At 34.9% G+C, this 18,585-nt stretch overlaps 3 protein-coding genes across 7 annotated transcripts; 2 read left to right on the top strand and 1 right to left on the bottom strand.

The window, feature by feature from the left end:
- LOC148179899 (proton-coupled amino acid transporter-like protein acs) lies at positions 1-8,070 on the top strand. 4 transcript variants are annotated; one of them, XM_088050745.1, is made up of 9 exons: positions 1-119; positions 3,186-3,277; positions 3,353-3,439; positions 3,487-3,637; positions 3,710-3,831; positions 3,879-4,239; positions 6,397-6,575; positions 6,623-6,798; positions 6,847-8,070. In XM_088050745.1, the coding sequence occupies exons 2-9, from the start codon at positions 3,237-3,239 to the stop codon at positions 7,098-7,100; spliced, it is 1,371 nt and encodes a 456-aa protein (XP_087906871.1). In that variant the 5' UTR covers positions 1-119; positions 3,186-3,236; the 3' UTR covers positions 7,101-8,070. The 4 variants fall into 4 exon arrangements, with proteins under 4 accessions (XP_087906871.1, XP_087906870.1, XP_087906869.1 ...); XM_088050744.1 differs by lacking the exon at positions 1-119 and adding an exon at positions 581-743; XM_088050743.1 differs by lacking the exon at positions 1-119 and adding an exon at positions 2,789-2,973.
- A 1,855-nt stretch (positions 8,071-9,925) lies between these two features.
- Positions 9,926-15,876, top strand: LOC148179898 (uncharacterized). 2 transcript variants are annotated; one of them, XM_088029266.1, is made up of 5 exons: positions 9,926-10,181; positions 14,004-14,162; positions 14,214-14,377; positions 14,947-15,198; positions 15,246-15,876. In XM_088029266.1, exons 2-5 carry the CDS (start codon positions 14,010-14,012, stop codon positions 15,505-15,507), a joined length of 831 nt encoding a protein of 276 aa, XP_087885392.1. In that variant the 5' UTR covers positions 9,926-10,181; positions 14,004-14,009; the 3' UTR covers positions 15,508-15,876. The 2 variants fall into 2 exon arrangements, with proteins under 2 accessions (XP_087885392.1, XP_087885390.1); XM_088029264.1 differs by having other exon boundaries at positions 9,926-10,194.
- Positions 15,877-16,463: 587 nt separating this feature from the next.
- On the bottom strand, positions 16,464-17,807 carry Taf7 (TATA-box binding protein associated factor 7). Its single transcript, XM_088029263.1, has 2 exons — positions 17,733-17,807; positions 16,464-17,666 (listed from the first exon to the last, which is right to left on the bottom strand). The coding sequence occupies exon 2, from the start codon at positions 17,662-17,664 to the stop codon at positions 16,552-16,554; it is 1,113 nt and encodes a 370-aa protein (XP_087885389.1). The 5' UTR covers positions 17,665-17,666; positions 17,733-17,807; the 3' UTR covers positions 16,464-16,551.
- Between the last annotated feature and the right edge of the window lie 778 nt (positions 17,808-18,585).

The following is an 18,585-nucleotide window of genomic DNA, read 5'->3' as shown; positions in this document are numbered from 1 at the left end:
ATTTTAAAAATGGCGACGACGCTTCCACGGTTATTTCTGGAGGTGTGTCGTTTTGATCCAGACGCGCGCGTTATACGAACGAGCGTGTTTCCTTCTTATAATATGTTAACTAATTGTTGGTAAGTCCTCTTCATGTCACCATCACAAACACGTACACATTGGATGTAATTAGTTCAATAGAATCCTTGAAGAAACAATTGGTAGGAGTGTTTGAACCCTTTAGAACGCGTTCGCATGCATTTGTGTTTGAATGAACGCTTACGTAATAAAATAATAACGCATTTTTGAGGACCATGTGACGCAAAAGCACGTTTTCCCTGACGTAAAGGGTCGACGACCCTAGGGGTAAATCGATTATTATTAAGATTGTATAATTTATAGGACGAAAATCTGTCGCCTATTTAAATTGAGTCTTATGCAACTTTCTGGCAATAAAGTGACGACAATTTCACAATGAAATTCTCATTTTTTGGTTGAGGTTTGCCGATAGAAATTTGTAATTTCCTATTTTTCATATGCACGAGAGCATTTCTTATAAATAGATCTTGCAAATTCAAAACAATCTAATCTCTCACACCCAGTGAACCTGCAAGTACAAAATATTGTTGTGGTGGCGAACAACACGTGCAGAGTCCCACAATTTCGATAATTGGATATTTACCAATTACGGGTATAATTAGTCGATTTATTGCCTTCTATTTGCAGAGTGAGGAGTGCCTTTGAGTCACTTTGGTGTATTTTAGGTATGTTGCATTTCCGTTTTGCCAAAACATTACTCTGCGGGATTCTATTTCAGTGCGATCGGATTTCTTGTCGTCAACACTAAAATTTTGCCAAAAATGTGCGTTTTTCTGCTCTTTCATTCATATTTGTAAAATAAAGCCGGCATTTCCTGACTGTTTATGCATCGGCCGCAAATATTTGATGCAAAAGCATGAAATAACATGCGATAAAGTTCATATTATGAAGAGTTGACAGTGTTTGTAAACATGCCAATAACACCCACCAAATGCGAACGAGGTTTATCGTACAAGAAGATGTCCAATAAAAAAACCTTTACGGGACGTAAAACGTTTATTAGATTCGTTATATTATACAAAAATTAAGCGCAAAACTAATTCATATTTCATGTAATTAGGCGAAACATCAAAAGTTTATTTTTGGCCACTCTAATAACTCCATTTAGTGATCGTCCACAATGAAAAAGGGACTTTGAGCCGAGGTAACGACCTGTAGTCGGCACTCCATTTGCGAGAGAGCTAATGATGGAAAATCTGGATGAAAATATTTTTAGTTGACTGTCATGTAATTAGTCTCTTGCAATGTTTACAGAGTATTAGATCGTAATGAAGTACAATTTTTTGCAAGTCATCCAATCACACTTAATCTCGAGAAATCTTCGTGTTGCCAACTTGTAACTTTAGACTGACAAGATTTAGTTCAATTTAGATTATCCCATCAAATAATTTAACTTTTATTGTAAATAAGTAAAAGTATTGTAGAGCTTGTAATTTTTTGTCTCCGTTCAACATAAAAAAATAAAATATCATTTTAATGCCGCTTAAAATAGCTCATTCAAAATAGACACTTTCTTCGCCACAAAATGCTTTTGTTTGGCTCAAGCGGCACGTAAAAGTTTTAAAAATATTGTTACAATTATCCTTTGTTTTCGCAACTAAGCCGAGGCGAAATGTTTTAATTCCTTCAATATTTTATTTTTAAATTAAGATAAATACGGGAAACTTGGGTGTCAATGAAGAAAACCCGACGCGCCATAAATGTCAAATTTCCACATGGATAAGTTTTGAATAGACAATCCAATTCCACGTGTCTAAGATGAGAGAAGATTGAACGATTTATTACCACATGCGGAACGTAATTCATTACGAAGTTCATAGTTTCTTAAAAATAAAATGAACGCCAAATTCCATTCAAATTTAATGATATTTATAGACTGAATGGAACTTTCCCATTCTGCAAAGATATTTTTTTCTGTCAGTACAGATTATCAACAAAAATCCGATAAAATCTCCGCCGTGACAGACAAGCAAATGTGAGCTTTGACTTTGTGCCAAAATGTACCTCGAGCAAAAAATCAGTCAAAAAGATTTTGAGTTTGTCGCATCAAACCCAAAAAAACGTGTCGTTTTTATTTAGAAAATGAGGCACGTGCTGTTTTATTTCCATTTGCTCCCAGGTTCAGGAAAATTTTTGTAAGCCGGGAAAGCAGTCATAAATTCATTTTTCCAACTGACCTGATTGCATTAACGCATCGATCTGTTTGTTCAGTTCAAGAATCGCTATATTATTGAAGATGGAAGTTCCAAACGAAATTAAACCCAAATGAAGATAAATATTTCATTAAATATAGAACAAGGTTAAATTGTTTTCGAATGCCGATAATTGAGATGGAGATTATGCAATGCGCGTGGCAACATTCGCTTACAAACATTAGGGGAGATCTTTGACGCAAATATGTTAAAATAACGAGAGCAAAGTCCAGAGTAAAGTCTAAACCAAAACTAAAAAGCGGAAAATATTTACCATGAATAGAAGCGTTTCCAGACAGTTTATAAAGTGCGGAAATTTAAACAACAAATTTTTGCGAAAATCAAAATAAAAAAGCGCCCTTGACCTTTGCAGCAGGTGGCTAATTCCGTTTGACCAATGTGCCAAGTTTCCACACGAAAAATTGATGACCTCATCAATATTTTTGTCAATTTTATCCTGGCACTTTGACCTGCGGGGTGTAAAAATGTCGAAAATGAACCAAAGTGCAGCGAGAAGCTAAAAGAAGACGGTCTAAGGCTTTAATTAAGACAATTTGGCTGCTCCGGCTACTCCCAACTGTATGAGCTAACAAGTCAGTTTATCAGGGGGTCGCGAACGTCTGACATCCTCTATAACTCTTGCGCTAACACACGATTACAGAAATACTTGTTAAGTGCACGCGTGATTATTAGTACTAGCTCGGTGAGTTTTTGATCCCAGTGGCTTTTTTGTAGTTTGTACCATAAATTGCTCGTTAAAATGTGGGTACACGCTTCCTTGTTAACCGCAAATAAATCTACAATTAACTGTTCATAAATCATCGGAATTGAACCGTTTAAATTAATTTTAATTCGCACTTTAATATCGGGGACTTCCTGATTAATCCTGATTAATTCTGGGTGTATTGTTTCCAGACGGCATGCAAGTTTGATTGGGATTCTGCGGAATAGGAAGAAACCGACAAAATGACGAACGAGTCGATGAAACTGAAGCCCCTGAACCCCAAGTGAGCTCTAATTTAGAAAGACATTTAGAATTATCTCGTAATACTTGGCAGGACTACAAATGAATATCTTTACAGGTACACCGATGGCGAAGGTGGAAATTCACCAGGTTCAAATGACGATTATGATCCTCATGTTCATAGAGAAGTGGACAATCCGACCACGTAACTGAGCAGTTCTGCTGCGAATCGATTTTAATTGGTGTTTCTAGGAACTCAGAGACTCTTATTCATTTGCTCAAAGGCTGTTTAGGAACTGGAATCTTGGCAATGCCTGAAGCCTTCAAAAACTCAGGCATGTGGAACGGAGTTGTCTCCACCCTGCTGATTGGGCTTCTCGCCACGTATTGCTTGCACGTTCTTGTAAGGTTAAAATGAATTATAACTCAACAACTCTTTGAGACGTAATTTAACTCTTGATGGTGTTTCTTGTAGATCAAATCTCAGTATGTGCTATGCAAAAGGCTGAAAATCCCGCTGTTGACTTATCCAGAGTCAATGAAAATAGCCCTAGAGACAGGTCCGCCGTGCCTTAGACCCTTCGCTAAAATCTCACCGTAAGTGACTCCGATTCTTTTACAGTACCATACAGTGCCAATTTTAGCTTCCTGGTCGATTTCTTCTTGATTGCTTACCAACTGGGCATTTGTTGTGTCTATATCGTTTTCGTGGGAGTTAATCTTAAAGCCGTGGGTGATACACACATGGAAAATCCAATTAAAGTGGAGTACTACATCTTAGCACTGTTTATTCCATTTATTCTCATCCTCTGCATACGCAACTTGAAGCTCTTAGCGCCGTTTTCAACACTAGCAAATCTCATCACTTTCGCTTCCTTTGGCGTAGTCTGCTATTACATTTTCCAAAATCTTCCGGAGATTAGTGACAGACCGGCGTTTGGACGACTTTACACCTATCCGTTGTTCTTCGGAACCACTTTGTTCGCCTTGGAGTGCGTCGGAGTGGTCAGTATTCTAACTAAACTGTTTTTAGCATGCAGAGACTAATTTCTTCGAGAAATGGTGAGATCAAATAAGTCAAGTTTGCCCCGAAAATAAGCGAGATATCGACCGCAGAAGTTTGACATAATTTTAGTCATAATTTTTTCGAAAAACTCAAACTTTTGACTTTTGAAAAATATAAGAACTATTTCTTATGTAAAAAATCGCGAGACAAACGATGGCGCAAACCGCATCTCAATATCTGAAATAGTTTCCGAGATATCGAGCATGAATTGTTTTGAACCTTTTGGCGCTCTGGCGAAAACCCAAAATTTCAAACGGCCATAACTCGGTTATTTGTTGACAAAAATTAAAAAATTATCATGTTTTTGAATCCAGCGTAAAATTCTGCGTAAAATGAAACCCAAATTTGTTGAGTTTGCTTAATAAATAAACGAGGTATTGGCCAAAAACTGTTTTGAAACATCATTTTAGGGTGATTTTCAATCAATGTTTCCAAAATGAAAACGACGTTTAATAGCATTGAATTACACATCAGTCGAAAGAGGAGCTCAAAATCTATCTACTGGCCAAATTTGAGATCTATCGGACAAATCGTTTACGAGTTATGACCAAAAATAAAAAAAATGAAAAATTTTTATCGTTTGAGTCGTATTTTTTTTTTGCGAAAAATCGACTATCGAATTTTGGGCTTTTGAAAACATTTTCTAACTTAAAATGAGCCGAGAAAAAGAATGGCGCAAACCGCATCTCAATATCTCAAATAGTTTCCGAGATATTTAACTTTAAAAATTACGAAAAATGAGAAAAATTGAAAAACAACTTTCCGAAACTTTGATCGGCCATAACTCAGTTATCTGCTGTCGGATCTGAATTTAAATCCCATATTTGAAATCTGCGTAAAATTCTGCGTACACTGATGTATAATAACTAAAGATTACTCTAAAAAATAAGCGAGATGTCGATATGAGAAATTTGGCCATAGTTTTAGTCATGAATTTTTGCGAAAATTTGCAAATTTCGACTGTAGAAAAATCAAAGAACTATTTCTTATGTAAAAAATCGCGAGAAAACGATGGCGCAAACCGCATCTCAATATCTGAAATAGTTTCCGAGATATCGAGCATGAATTGTTTTGAACCTTCAAAAATTTGGCCCTCTGGCGAAAAACCAAAATTTCAAACGGCCATAACTCGGTTATTTGTTGACAAAAATTAAAAAATTATCATGTTTTTGAATCCAGCGTAAAATTCTGCGTAAAATGAGACCCAAATTTGTTGAGTTTGCTTAATAAATAAACGAGGTATTGGCCAAAAACTGTTTTGGAAACATCAATTTAGGGTGATTTTCAATCAATGTTTCCAAAATGAAAACGACGTTTAATAGCATTGAATTACACATCAGTCGAAAGAGGAGCTCAAAATCTATCTAGTGGCCAAATTTGAGATCTATCGGACGAATCGTTTACGAGTTATGGCCAAAAATAAAAAAAATGAAAAATTTTCATCGTTTGAGTCGTATTTTTTTTTTGCGAAAAATCGACTATCGAATTTTGGGCTTTTGAAAACATTTTCTAACGTAAAATGAGCCGGGAAAAAGAATGGCGCAAACCGCATCTCAATATCTCAAATAGTTTCCGAAATATTTAACTTTAAAAATTACGAAAAATGAGGAAAAATAAAAATCAACTATCCGAAATTTTGATCAGCCATAACTCAGTTATTTGTTGTCGGATCTGAATTTCAATCCCAGATTTGGAATCTGCGGTAAATTCTGCGTGCACTGATGTATAATAACTTAAGTTTACTCTAAAAAATAAGCAAGATATCGATATTAGAAGTTTGGTATAGTTGTAGTCATGAATTTTCGCGAAAAACTCCAATTTTCGACTTTTGAAAAATCTAAGAACGATTTTTATCAAAAAAATCTCGAGAAAAACTATGGCGTGTTTGGTTTCTCAATGTTTCTAATAGTTTCCGAGATTTCGACCGCAGAAGTTTGACATAGTAGTAGTCGAGATTTTTTTCAAAGTGTTCAGTATTCTAACTAAACTGTTTTTAGCATGCAGAGACTTCCTTCGGAAGATACTAATTTTTGAAGAGTTAAAAGTACCGCGCATATCATTGTAAAAACACGAACTTATGTAACTCAATCTTGTAGGTAATTGCTTTGGAAAACAACATGAAGACACCAAAAAATTTCATCGGACTCTTCGGAGTCTTAAACATCGGCATGGGGTCCGTCGTCATACTTTACATGGCGATGGGAGTAATCGGTTATTGGAAATACGGCGACTCTGTTGAAGCAAGCATTACTCTGAATTTTCCCGGAGACGAAGCGTAAGACCTCAATATAAACCAACAATAACTTGACCACTGTCTTGCAGTTTGGCGCAATCAATCAGAGTCTTGTACTCCGTGGCGATTTACATCTCCTACGGGCTCCAGGGATACGTACCAGTGGTCATAATATGGCAAACATACATAGTCAAAAGATTGGAAGGGAGCAACCACCTTCTCCTGTGGGAATACCTTTTACGTTTCGGATGCGTAATTTTCACCTGTAAGTGATGTTAATAACCAAATTCGAAGAGTTTCACGTCTTTTTCAGTTGTGCTGGCTTTGACAATTCCAATGCTGGGTCTCTTCATTTCTCTGTTTGGAGCGTTTTGCCTGTCGGCTTTGGGGATTGCGTTTCCGGCGATCATGGAAATTTGCGTGCGTTGGCCGGATGATCTCGGACGTTGCAATTGGATTTTAATAAAAAATACTTTGCTCATAATTTTTGGTATTGTGGGTCTACTTTCAGGAAGCTACAGTTGTATTAGTGAAATGGTAATCAAGTTTAAAGAAGGTACCACGTAAAATTTTATTAAATTTAGATGATACCAAAACCTGTAGATATTTGTTTGTTAAATTAAAAAAACACAAGAGGATCTGTCTGAGACATGTTTGCAATAAACATATCATTCTGTTGTTTAAGGATTTAAGGTTCTTGTGAAGTAGACGAATTTGGAGGAGGTACAAAATTAACGAATTCGTCGCACAAATTTTATTAAAAAATTAGTTTAAAACTAAATATAATACTACTTATTAGTTTTATTGTGAAGTTGTGAATGTGTTTGTGTCGATTTTAGAACGCCAAAAATGTTGCAAAGTTGCGAAGAATACTTTTAAATGTACACGTGATACTACAAATATAAATTTCTTTTGTTATCTATCTAGAAACTTTGATTGTGAGATTTCTTTTGAACCAATTTTGATGGTATTTAAACAGAGTAACACTAAAACAATATTAGAGCTTATTGTATTTCTTCAACTATTCCGATTGTTTAATTTGGTGTCGTAAGATTGTAACAACAACAAAAATTATAGAAAAAGTTCTACAAAGTGGAGCTTAAGTGAGTTTCTAAATAGTCTAGTCTAGATATGTAGAGTTGCTCCTGTGGAAATAAATTTCCATTATATTTTTCGACTGCTTCCACAGATGTTAGATAGGAAATTGAACCTAATTTCTTGAGTTAAATTATTTAGATTAGTTCCTGTGCTAAAATAATTTAACATTAAATGTGAAACGAGAGCTCAAATCTGTACCTGGTTTGTAATTCTCAATTGTCCTGAATCTTGCCGAATACGTAGATATGTACTAACAAAGCCTTAATTTACTAAAGGACCAAATTCGTAATTAAAATCGAAAGAATAGAAGCTGAAGCTAGAAGGTCTTTGGGTTTAATTATGAAATTGGACCTAGTTATAATTTAGATGTTACTATAATTTTTTTGTTGAGAAAAAAGACATTAATTGTTCGATTTATAAATGAGATGCTTTACATAAATTGTTGTTTTATTTAGTGTATGAGTAATCTAACTACATTATTATTTTTGAACTAGAAACTGAATTTTTGACTGAAAAATGACCAATAATTTACTCTTTTTTGAATCACCAATAGTTCTTTTAAAATGTATTGTGGTCTGCCTAAACCTTGCTCACAGTCTGCTCGGTTTCCCAAGTACATATTTTCTTACATATTTTCTTTTTCTCTTCTACATCCGTCGAAAAAGCAGCTCACAATATATTAATTCAATCAAATATGTCAAGCCATGGCTTAAGTTTGCTCCACAAATAAGCTAAATATCGAATATTTTTGAAAAAATGAAAATTTCGAATTCGAACTATCGAAAATCGATTTCTAAAATAAAAAATTGCGAGAAAAACGATTTCGAAAAGGGATTTATTATATTTGCCTTAATTGCGGAGATATCGAGAAAAATCGTTTTCGAACCTCCCAAATTTTGGCCCTCTGGCGACAACCCAAAATTTTACGTTGTTCAGTTATTTGTTGACAGACGAGAAAACTGATGGTAGTTTTGGATTCAGCGCGAAATTCTACGTAAAATGATCTCATATAGCTCAAATTTTCTTCATGAATAAACGAGATATCGACCAAAATAGATTTTCAGAGGGTGTTTTTAGGGTCACTTTCAAAACACTGTTTCGGGGCGAAAACTGCGTTTAGTATAAGAGCTCAAGATATATTAACTGGCCAAATTTGAGATCGATAGGGCAAATAGTTTACGATGGGCTATCAAAAAACAAAAAATTTAAAATTTTTAATCGATTGAGCCGCAATTTTTTTTGACCAAAAAATCGACTATCGAATTTTTGACTTTTGAGGGCGAATTCTAAAGTAAAATGGCCCGAGAAAAACGATGGCAAAAACCGTTTTTCAATATCTTTCGTAGTTTCGGAGATAATGAGCTTTGAAAATTTTCCAACTCAAAATTCAAAATCCGAAACTTTGATACCTTATAACTCAGTTATTTGTAAGCCAATTTCAACGAATCTCACCTTTTTGGATTCTGCGTGAAATTCTACGTAAAATGAGCTATAATAACGCAAAATAAAAAAATAAAAATAAACGAAATATCGACCGCAGAAATTTATCATAGTTTTAGTCATAATTCTTTTTTTTTTGGGGTGATTTTCAATGAATTTTTGCGAGTTGAACATAACGTTTAATATCATTGAGTTAGTTGTACATAAATCGAAAGAGCAGCTTAAAATTTATTTTCAATACTGCTAATAAATTGGACCCACCTTGACTCCGATGAACCTAGGATTTACCATAAATGGCCAACAAATATATTTAAGCGATAATTGTCCGATTGTATCATCATTTATATTCGCAAAAATTTCACTTTCTTTCTTTTAATCTTCTGTTAAGTAACGTAACGTTTTCAAAGTTTTATTTACGAAATAATCAGATCCGAAAAATAAAGTAATTTGTTGTATTCATTACATTAATAATTCCGCATGACTTATTCCTTTAATATTAATAAAATTTGAGCCGCCAGTGTATCTGATTATGTATCACCTGTTTCATTACACACCTGACTTGAGAACAAAATTGCCCATCTGTAATTACCATTTTCCAAAGTGGAACTCCACCACTTATTGTAACATGTAGCTGTATATTTTTTGTAACAATTACAATACAAAAACATATCAGAGAAAATGAATCTTGCTCAAGTAGGTTTCTTTCGTAACTCAGAGTTAAATTCTCTTCGCATTGTTGCGACCGTAAACTGGAACAGTATCTGATTGCACTACAAAAAGTGCACCTAGGAAGATTTTCATATATCGGTTGTTTGCCAACAATAACAACTCCAAAAAACAATAGATTTCTCACTGAACCATCTGCTAATACAAACTAAGATTCACTTGACAGCCTTCAAGATGACGTAATGTACAGCTTTCCCCACACGATCTAGTGTTTAACCTCAGAAACGCCATCCAAGTTTACTTTGTCAGAGACACGTAAAAGGTGTTCTTGTTATGCATGGACTTTTTTGGTGCTGTGCATAGTTAAAAAGTGACAGTGAAAACTATCGAACATGGATAGAGAGTTTACGAAATGTTTTAGTTTTTTGTGGTGAAAATGGAAACGTAAGAAGACGAGGTAATTAAAATAGTTTGTGCACTAATCCTGCCGTGGTTTTATAACGAGCAAAACCCTCTGCTTTCTATAGAAAATATATTTTCTGCACTTTCAAATTGAAGTTCACTTTTATGCGTCATAAACCAAACTTGCGTTCGCTTATTAAAGCATTTATTTTAATCCAATTGCTCCGAGTCAAAACGAGTTTGATATGCAAACCTTATTGTCTCCATAATTATACTCGAACACCGCCATTTTAAGAAAACACAAGGATAAGAGCGCAAACAATCGATTACCGCAATGAATATTTGTGTTAATTATGTGTCATTATTCCTATTACTTCATGGTAACCAATTTTACACTTGGTCACTCACCTATGTGTATTTACAGTTCGTAATAAACCACTCCCACGACTTGAAGTAAAAAAATCACAACAATTTTTTAAAATCAAATTCGGGGCTTTCCCCTGCCTCTGAAGCAACGAGTGTTCTAAATCAAAATTATCGATCATTCTTTTAACCTTCGCCGATGATAAATGCGTGAAAGTGGTAACATCTGGACTTCCAATGTAGGTTATATCTTAAATTGGAGATGATATTTTCGAAATAATATTCTTCACGTTTGTACAAAACGCCGAATTCTATGACGTCGAAAAAATGAGCTCGATTATGGAATTCCTTACATAACAATGCAAGAATGTCAAAGTGTGATTAAACTGGTAGATTTTGATAGCGTTAATCAACTTCCTACAGGTTGAATTTCTTGTCGGAACTGCTTTAGAAAGTAACTTTGGTAACAAGTGTTGAGTACAGTGCAATGGTTAATATGCGGCCATCTACTTAACGTAATAAGTGGTAAGGTAATACCACACTGCTGAATGAAACATGCATGAGAATCATTATGACTGGAAAAGTAAACAATTATTAAGGATAATTTAAAAATTCCGGTGATAATAACGAGTTTATTAGCGAGGAGATTTCGCAAATCAATGAAACTAATTTTGTGGGTCGTTCACGCCCACGCAAATAACTACATTTTGGCGACTTGAAAATATTTTTCGTTTTTGTTTGACATTACATTGAGAGTAGAGTGCTAAACCCATTTCGTTCGCTTTACATTACAAATAGCATTCTTTAGTTTGTTGTAAATTGAAGCTCAAAGGCATATTAGCAACTCAACCTTCATCAATATTTATTTTATTACGTAACGGATGTGGCTATTGAGGCGAAAGAATTTGACAAATATATTGTTTACTCATAGGACAGGCGTGGGTATTGTGTACTGCTTTGTGAATTTATTTAATTGAATATAAAAAAAAAATGTTAATTTTTCATTTGCCCAAAAATTTAGAAGCAGGTGTGAAATTTCGAAGGAAACGCAAATACGTAAGAGTGACGATAAATCACCTGTCAGAAAATGAATAAATCGTTGAAATATTTAGTGGATATTTTTCTAATAAAACAACTTTGCTTAAGTTGCCGAAAATTTAATGCTAATATCCGGTTTAAAATCTGCACGTTGAAGAATTAAATTAGCTATTAAAGCGAAGAAGAAAACGAGTTTTTTTTTAATTAAAAATTTTTATATTTTGAAATAATACCATTGGAATTCATAGGAAGATAAAAATACGAAATTTTAGTAGATATAAAGAAGAATCTAAAGAGTTATTCAGCAGTTTTTTTTCATCTGCAACGAACCCTCCAATTTTCAAATGATATTGCAGGCTCTGCAATTTAAACCAATTTATGACTGGACTCATTTTGCATTGGGTATGAATAATGACCCACGGTGGGCTTTATGGCTCTCAGATCTGCCAGTCTTAATTCTCCGGATTGTTTTTTAACCGCATGCATCGGTCTGCCGTCAAACCCCAAAAAAGAAAAATCCTACCTTGTCAGATCCAACGTTGCCATCATCTTCATACACGGACTTACTGCAAAAGAAAATTTTTATTAGAAATTTGTACGTTTTTTGGAATCTCGTAATTAACTTACCCTTTAATCCTGATCACGCGGCGTATCGTCAAGCTTCCAGTAGTATTCCTCCAGGAACCACTCACTCACTCTCTTTTAAAAGCACACAACTAACTCGCGCACTCAAGATTTCGGCTTTGATTTATGTTCAGGATCAACCAAAAAGTTTTAAAATTCGATAAAAAAATTATATCTTTGGTTGCATTGGCGCTAAAGTTACTACTTTTAACCCACTTATTGACTCTAACAAACTATAACATACAAAAAAATTGTATCTTTGGTTGTGTTCGCGCTAGAGAGATAAAATTTTTAAAAGTTACTCTTTTCAACTCATTTATTAACTCTACTAAATTATAACATTCTGGAGCGAAAGAATCAGATTTGAGAAATTTGTATTTATAGGACCAACCAAAAAGTTTCATATTTTTAAAATTCGGTATTCTTTTGCAAAACTCGAAATTAATGGTAGAATAAGCAATAAGATAAAAGAAGATATGAAAATCGAATAGATAAAATGAACAGAAAACCCAATTGGAAAAGAACTGTCCCTTTCTTAAGCTATATTGATCGTTCATCGACTAATATTTGAAAAAATTGAATTTTAAAACCTTACTGGTAATTCCTGGCAATCAACGTCTTCACTACACAAAACTCAGAGAACAACTGAACGATTTTAATAAGATTACTGACTGATTAGCTAATTAAAAAAAAAAACATTATTATTCAATGGTTTGATTACCTTAAACTTTGTTAACAAAAAAGTTAACACTGTGACATAAGATCGTAATTAAGTTCCATTTCTTTTCTTTTGAACTAAAGCAAAAGAACCGAATTTCTTGTACTAAATATTTAAATAATAAGATGATATAATAAATTAGTTTCTTATTCTTATTGCATTCAGTGCAATGCGCAATTATTTTTTGTCATAAAAGTTAATCTCACTTCAAAGTCCTGAAAATTATTACAGAGAGTCTATCTTGAAATACTAAAGAAAATGGTCAAAATACCATCCAATTCTTCGAGATTTAGAATTCAGTCAAGACGTTGTAATTGTCAGAAACACGAGAGATCCTGTTTCTTTAAATTAGCAAAATTATTCTTGCAACTTTACCCTAAATAACATTAATATTATGTGTCATTTTGCCCACAGGAAAACCAAATAATCCGTCACGAATATGGAATAATAAATTATTTGTAGACAAAAAAAAAATTATGAGAAGTTATGTAAATTCTCCAAACAAAAGCATCAAAAAATTTCGAACGTGAGCAAAGAAGACCCTTTTCGTGTAAAAAATGATCCGAGTTTTTTCTTATTTCTGACGGTTTATGAATGATTATTGCTAACAAACCGGTCGTACTATTAGATAAATATGTGAACAAATTTATTTGCACTAAACATTTTTAATTAAAAAATAAATCCCGCCGTAATTGGACATTAATTGGGCATGATAAATGCTACAAGATTCTGTCAAGATAACAGCTCTAACTGTTTTTTTACTATTTCGTGGATCGTGTTTCTTCTTACTGTTAAATATTCTTGACTCTATCCTTCAATGAACCTACACAAAATCGTATTAATTTGTTTTTTACTTTGTGGCGGTACTATTAATAACAATCCCATGTAAAAATATCCCCGTGATGTACTTATTTGTACGTACTGATCGTTAGTAATGAGCTTTAAGTGGTTTTTATACACTTTACACCCATAAAATGGGTCTAAACTGCGTAAACCCATTAAAAGAAAATGTGAAAGGAAATAGTCTTGCCCCAGGTGTTCCACCTTCCTTACTGCACACGATTATACTTCACTAGTAATAAAGCTTACTTAGTACAGTTACTTTACTGCCCTTTTTATAGTTAAAAATGGCTAAACGGGTCAATAAAAACCACTACATAGCATCCCCAAGACACAGCGTATCACCGACACCCATCCATTCAAGAAATCCAGCTTATTCAGATGGAGAAGAAAGCCAAAGAGCACCTTCAGAAAGGACACTTTCTGAGTATACTTCAGTGGTAAGTAAAATTAAATGTCGGTGTTAAACAAACACTTATTTGTTATTTTAGCCATATACCATAGTAAACGAAAGAAATGGTCGAAGGAAATATCACAACGGTGTTAACAGTCATCCTCCTCGTGCAGCCTCTGTCTTAAGTCGAGGTAGTGGATATGACAATGGCTCAGATATTTATGTCACCAGTGGCGCATACAAAGCCCCGTCTGAAATTAGGTAAGAAACAATTATACGAAATCGAACGGAAGTTCTCATCATCAAAATGAGTTTTATCTGAATGTGTTCACCTTAGCCTTATTATTTCGAAGGTAGACATTGTTGCAAACTGTTTATTAGCTTCCTCGGTTAATTGTTAAAATAATTTGTGTGCAGACTGCAGATAATAACGGAAAATTACAAGAGCATTTCTCACGAACTGTCTCGGATGTAAAGAAATGTAAACTCGCGTTTTTACTTTAAATATAAGGTGCATAACATAGCAATTACAATTCAACCTACTTGTTTCTTTAATTTGAAATTAATGGAAATGCGAACATCTTCCTACGCATATCAACATCGAGAACTTACGTAAACTTTTACTTTCGTTTTGTTAATTTCTTTTTAAAACCATTAATTATAACGGAGTCGCTGCAGCCGGTCGTTTTTAACTCCCGTGGTGATTTCAACGCTAGATTGTCCTTTGCATGTTCCAAAGATAATCGCAACGGAATTCTCACACAAATACGCAAAAGAAAGTCGTTCTCAAGCTTCTTTCCAAAAACCGATAAAATCTCTTCCTATTTCAGCCGCAGCTCTCGAGTCCGAGCCCCAAGTCACTACTCCTACCGAAGTGGGGCGGCCCCCTCAGTGGCTAGCACCATGAAAACCCGCACGTCCCGGAAAGGAGGCGTGAAAATGGAAGCTATGGCCGCCCCCAACCCGTTTTGCCCCAACATCAAAGGAATGTGTTGTCTTATGCTGCTGCTAAACTTAGGGATAATTTTGGTTACTCTTGGGTTTGTTATTGTTATCCAATTCTTCGAACCAGTGTACGTGTGGTAAGTTAATCAAAAGATGAACGAACCTGTGTTAAAAGTTCTTGCAGGGTCTTAGGGATCGTGTTTCTCATCTTTGGCTTCCTCACTCTCATCGGTAGTATGATATACTGCGTGATTATCTGCAGAGACGTGAAATCGCCGAAAGATGTTAATCCGGAGGATTTGTATTGGACTCATCACTGGTCGAAGACTATAGGATCACCGGAGATTCATTATAAAACGGAAGAGAAATTCGACGATAGATATAGCGATAGATATTCTATCAGTAAATTATCTGAGAAATATTCTGACCGAAATAGTAGATACTGAAGATAACTTTATTAACAGTTTGTGATTTAAATTTTTTAACGCCATGTTGCTATAATTTGTAATATAATAATGGTATTAACAGTAAAAAGAAGCGAATACTTAAGAATGTATTTATTTCTTTTTTAATCTTGTATTGTCAAGTCTTCGGTGTAAAGTGAAAGACTTCCACCTTCACATAACTGGTTTATTCTTGTTTACAACTTAATCAACGTAATAGAAGTACGAAAAAAGAAAATCATTCATTAATATTGCAGGTTTTTACAAAATACTTGTTTTAATTAGTACAATTATTTACACTTCTTGTTTTTCAACAATTGAATGGACTATTGTTTTGTAAATTACTTGAATAATAAAGTTTTTCTAAATAAATTTACAGTTGTTTAGCTTGCAAATGTCCTTTCAAGGTCACAAATTCTGAAATTTTCATCGTGTAAACGTTCCTGTTGCAATGTTGCAATGGCGGTGCTATGTAAATCAATTTTTGGAGTACAAAAGAGAATTATGTAAGTTTTCAGGCTATAAAATATGGCGAAATTTAATATGTTAATTAATTGCACTAATTAATTACACACCAAATTTCACGTCAAAGATGACAAATGTCAAATTCTAAGGGGACAATGATGCCAACTTTGTCATCTTGAAATTTCCAAAGTGAATTCATCAAGTTAAGTAAAGAAAAAACTGTTAAAGTAAACATTTGCAGCCTAAACCTATTGTAAGTATATTATACAGTCGCGACCAAATTATTTTGGACACCATTTTATTGACATTTTGAAAATTGGAGTGCAAGATTGTCAATTTGAAGTGCAAATTTTAATCAACACTGTCAAAAGTGACAACAATAATGAAATTCATAAAGGATGATGGATAATGAAATGACTTTAATGTCCAAAATTATTGGGCCGCGACTGTGATTACGTAATATGGAAATAAAAACTCGCAAGAATAGAAAGACGTTTTTGTGCAGTACCACCAATTTAATAAAGTCTATATAATAACAATACAAAAAATAAAACTTTTATTACAAATAAGACAACAGTTCTCTTAGTCTGGATGCTGTTTTAGAAGTTCCTCCAAACTGTACTTCTCCTGCTCTTTTTCCAGCTGTTCCTGCAACAGCCTGTCGACAATATTCTGGAACCTCTGCCTCAACGCAATATTCTCAATATTCTCAATTTCCATCTCCTGCTGTTGCCGGCGCATCTTCAGCTTCGCCAACTCCACCTGCAGCTCTTCCAGCCGAGCCACAATATGTCCCTTACTCAAATTTTGCTCCGTGTACGAAATATTACTAGAAGACTGTTGATAATAGTCCATTTCTTGCATCAGCGAGGGTGAATTCTGCATATCTCTAAACATATCGCTGGTGAACTCAGTCAACAGTTTAGAATTCGCCGTATTCATCATAACAGAATTCGAGTCTGTTAAATGACTGTCTTCGGCTGAGTTCTGACTGTTTTCATCCAATTCAAGCACATTCAAAGGTGCGTCTTCTTCTTCAGAATCGCTCACCGCGCCGCCGAAAATGTCGTGTTCCGCAACGTTCTGATTAGGGGCTTCAGCAGGTTCCTTTTTGATAACAGTGCCTTTGTTGACTTTATTTTCATCGTCTTCGTTTATCACCTCCCATTTCACGCTCACGGCGTCGTTATCAATGCGCAGAAGTCTCTTGACTTCTTTTTCGATTTCCGGTGCTTCCACGTACTTCTTTTTCAACGTTTTTCGGAATCTACGTTTCCGGACGTTCTTCGCCGGTGGCGTCACCCCGTGCGGCATCAAATACTTTTTTTCTACTTTATTGGGGTCTTTTCTTTTGGATTTCTGGGGAGAGTCTTCATCGGTGGTTGCTTGGTCATCCTCCTCCTTACAAATCAACATCTGGCAGATATCCGCGGTTTTGTAAAAGCCTTTAGAATCGATGGTTTTTAAGGACTCAATAATTGTGGGGAGATCCATGATTTTGGCTGGAAGGAGCCAGTGGTCCACTCGGACTTCACCGTGGCGCATATCATTCTCTATTTTTATGGAGAGCCGGTCTTTTAGGGTGCTGTTACTTCTGATAGCTTCGCGGAGGGCGCGAGCGGGTTCTTCGGGAAGCCGGAGGATGAACTGGCACTCCAGCTCTGCGGGGGAGTCAGCCTCGTGGCCTTTATACATGGCTACAAAGTGACGATTATAACACAATAAAAAGTGAGAAAAAGGGAGGGTTTCAAAAGAGAACTTACTTTGTAGTTTAGTTTTAAGGTTATGTTGTGCTGTCAGATAGATGTCAAACGAAAATTATGAAGCAAAGGTAACTGTTTTACCGACTATAGATCACAGACAGTGGCGCCCTCTCCAGGTAAAGTGTTAAAAATTATTTAAAAATTAATAAGGTTTAAATTAATTTTAATTAGAAATTAAGTGTTCTGAGTCAAGTGCGCTCGTCAGAGAGTTTATTTTGTTAAACTGTATTTTAAAAAATGGGTAAAAAAGAAAGTTATAGTTTTATTAACTTTTTTGTTCAAGATGGAAAAAACGTTGTATGCAATTAGTTTGAAAGATTCTTGATGGTCGATCCGTAAAAGGAAAGGACTGGATTAAAACATCATAACAAATTAAAGCAACAAAACTCCCCCGGCTGTCATTTATTCGCAAATTGTAAAAAGTCTGCAAATTCAATTTAGCACTATTTAGGAGCTGCAAAAAACCATTCCCACTTCACTCCGACCCCCGGGCTGCATTCCCTCGAACTGTATTCAATCCATGACACAGCACCTTCCATCATCTGCATCTCGCATGATAAATTCGATGCAAATTTAAACATTCAATCGAAGTGCATAATGCAACCCTTGCTTTGCTTAGCAGACGAGAGCAATTTCTTATCTAAAAATAAATCGCTGATTCAGTGGCGTAAATGACATTATTCAGTTGTTTTTAGACGGTCAATGCTCTCTTTCAGACCAAAGTAGCTTTTGATGCGGGTAGGAATTTGTTGGCGTGCTGCAAATTTACATGCCTTGAACTGCACGCGACAGGGTTAAATTATTCTTAGAACATTACAAAAAAAAATCTGTTACAGACTACAGAGGCCTGTAA

The sequence above is a fragment of the Gnatocerus cornutus genome, chromosome 2, assembly GCF_029298725.1.
Source record: "Gnatocerus cornutus isolate USDA-ARS CGAHR chromosome 2, icGnaCorn1.1, whole genome shotgun sequence".
Lineage (NCBI taxonomy): Eukaryota > Metazoa > Arthropoda > Insecta > Coleoptera > Tenebrionidae > Gnatocerus > Gnatocerus cornutus.
This window is presented reverse-complemented; position numbering and strand designations above follow the sequence as displayed.

Coding starts and splice junctions, on each gene's coding strand:
- Taf7 (XM_088029263.1), bottom strand. CDS start 17,664: ATGTATAAAGGCCACGAGGCTGACTCCCCCGCAGAGCTGGAGTGCCAG.
- LOC148179898 (XM_088029266.1), top strand. CDS start 14,010: ATGGCTAAACGGGTCAATAAAAACCACTACATAGCATCCCCAAGACAC. Junction 14,378..14,946: donor AAAGCCCCGTCTGAAATTAG/GTAAGAAACAAT, acceptor TTCCTATTTCAG/CCGCAGCTCTCGAGTCCGAG. Junction 15,199..15,245: donor TTCGAACCAGTGTACGTGTG/GTAAGTTAATCA, acceptor AAGTTCTTGCAG/GGTCTTAGGGATCGTGTTTC.
- LOC148179899 (XM_088050745.1), top strand. CDS start 3,237: ATGACGAACGAGTCGATGAAACTGAAGCCCCTGAACCCCAA. Junction 3,638..3,709: donor CGTATTGCTTGCACGTTCTT/GTAAGGTTAAAA, acceptor TGTTTCTTGTAG/ATCAAATCTCAGTATGTGCT. Junction 4,240..6,396: donor CCTTGGAGTGCGTCGGAGTG/GTCAGTATTCTA, acceptor TCAATCTTGTAG/GTAATTGCTTTGGAAAACAA.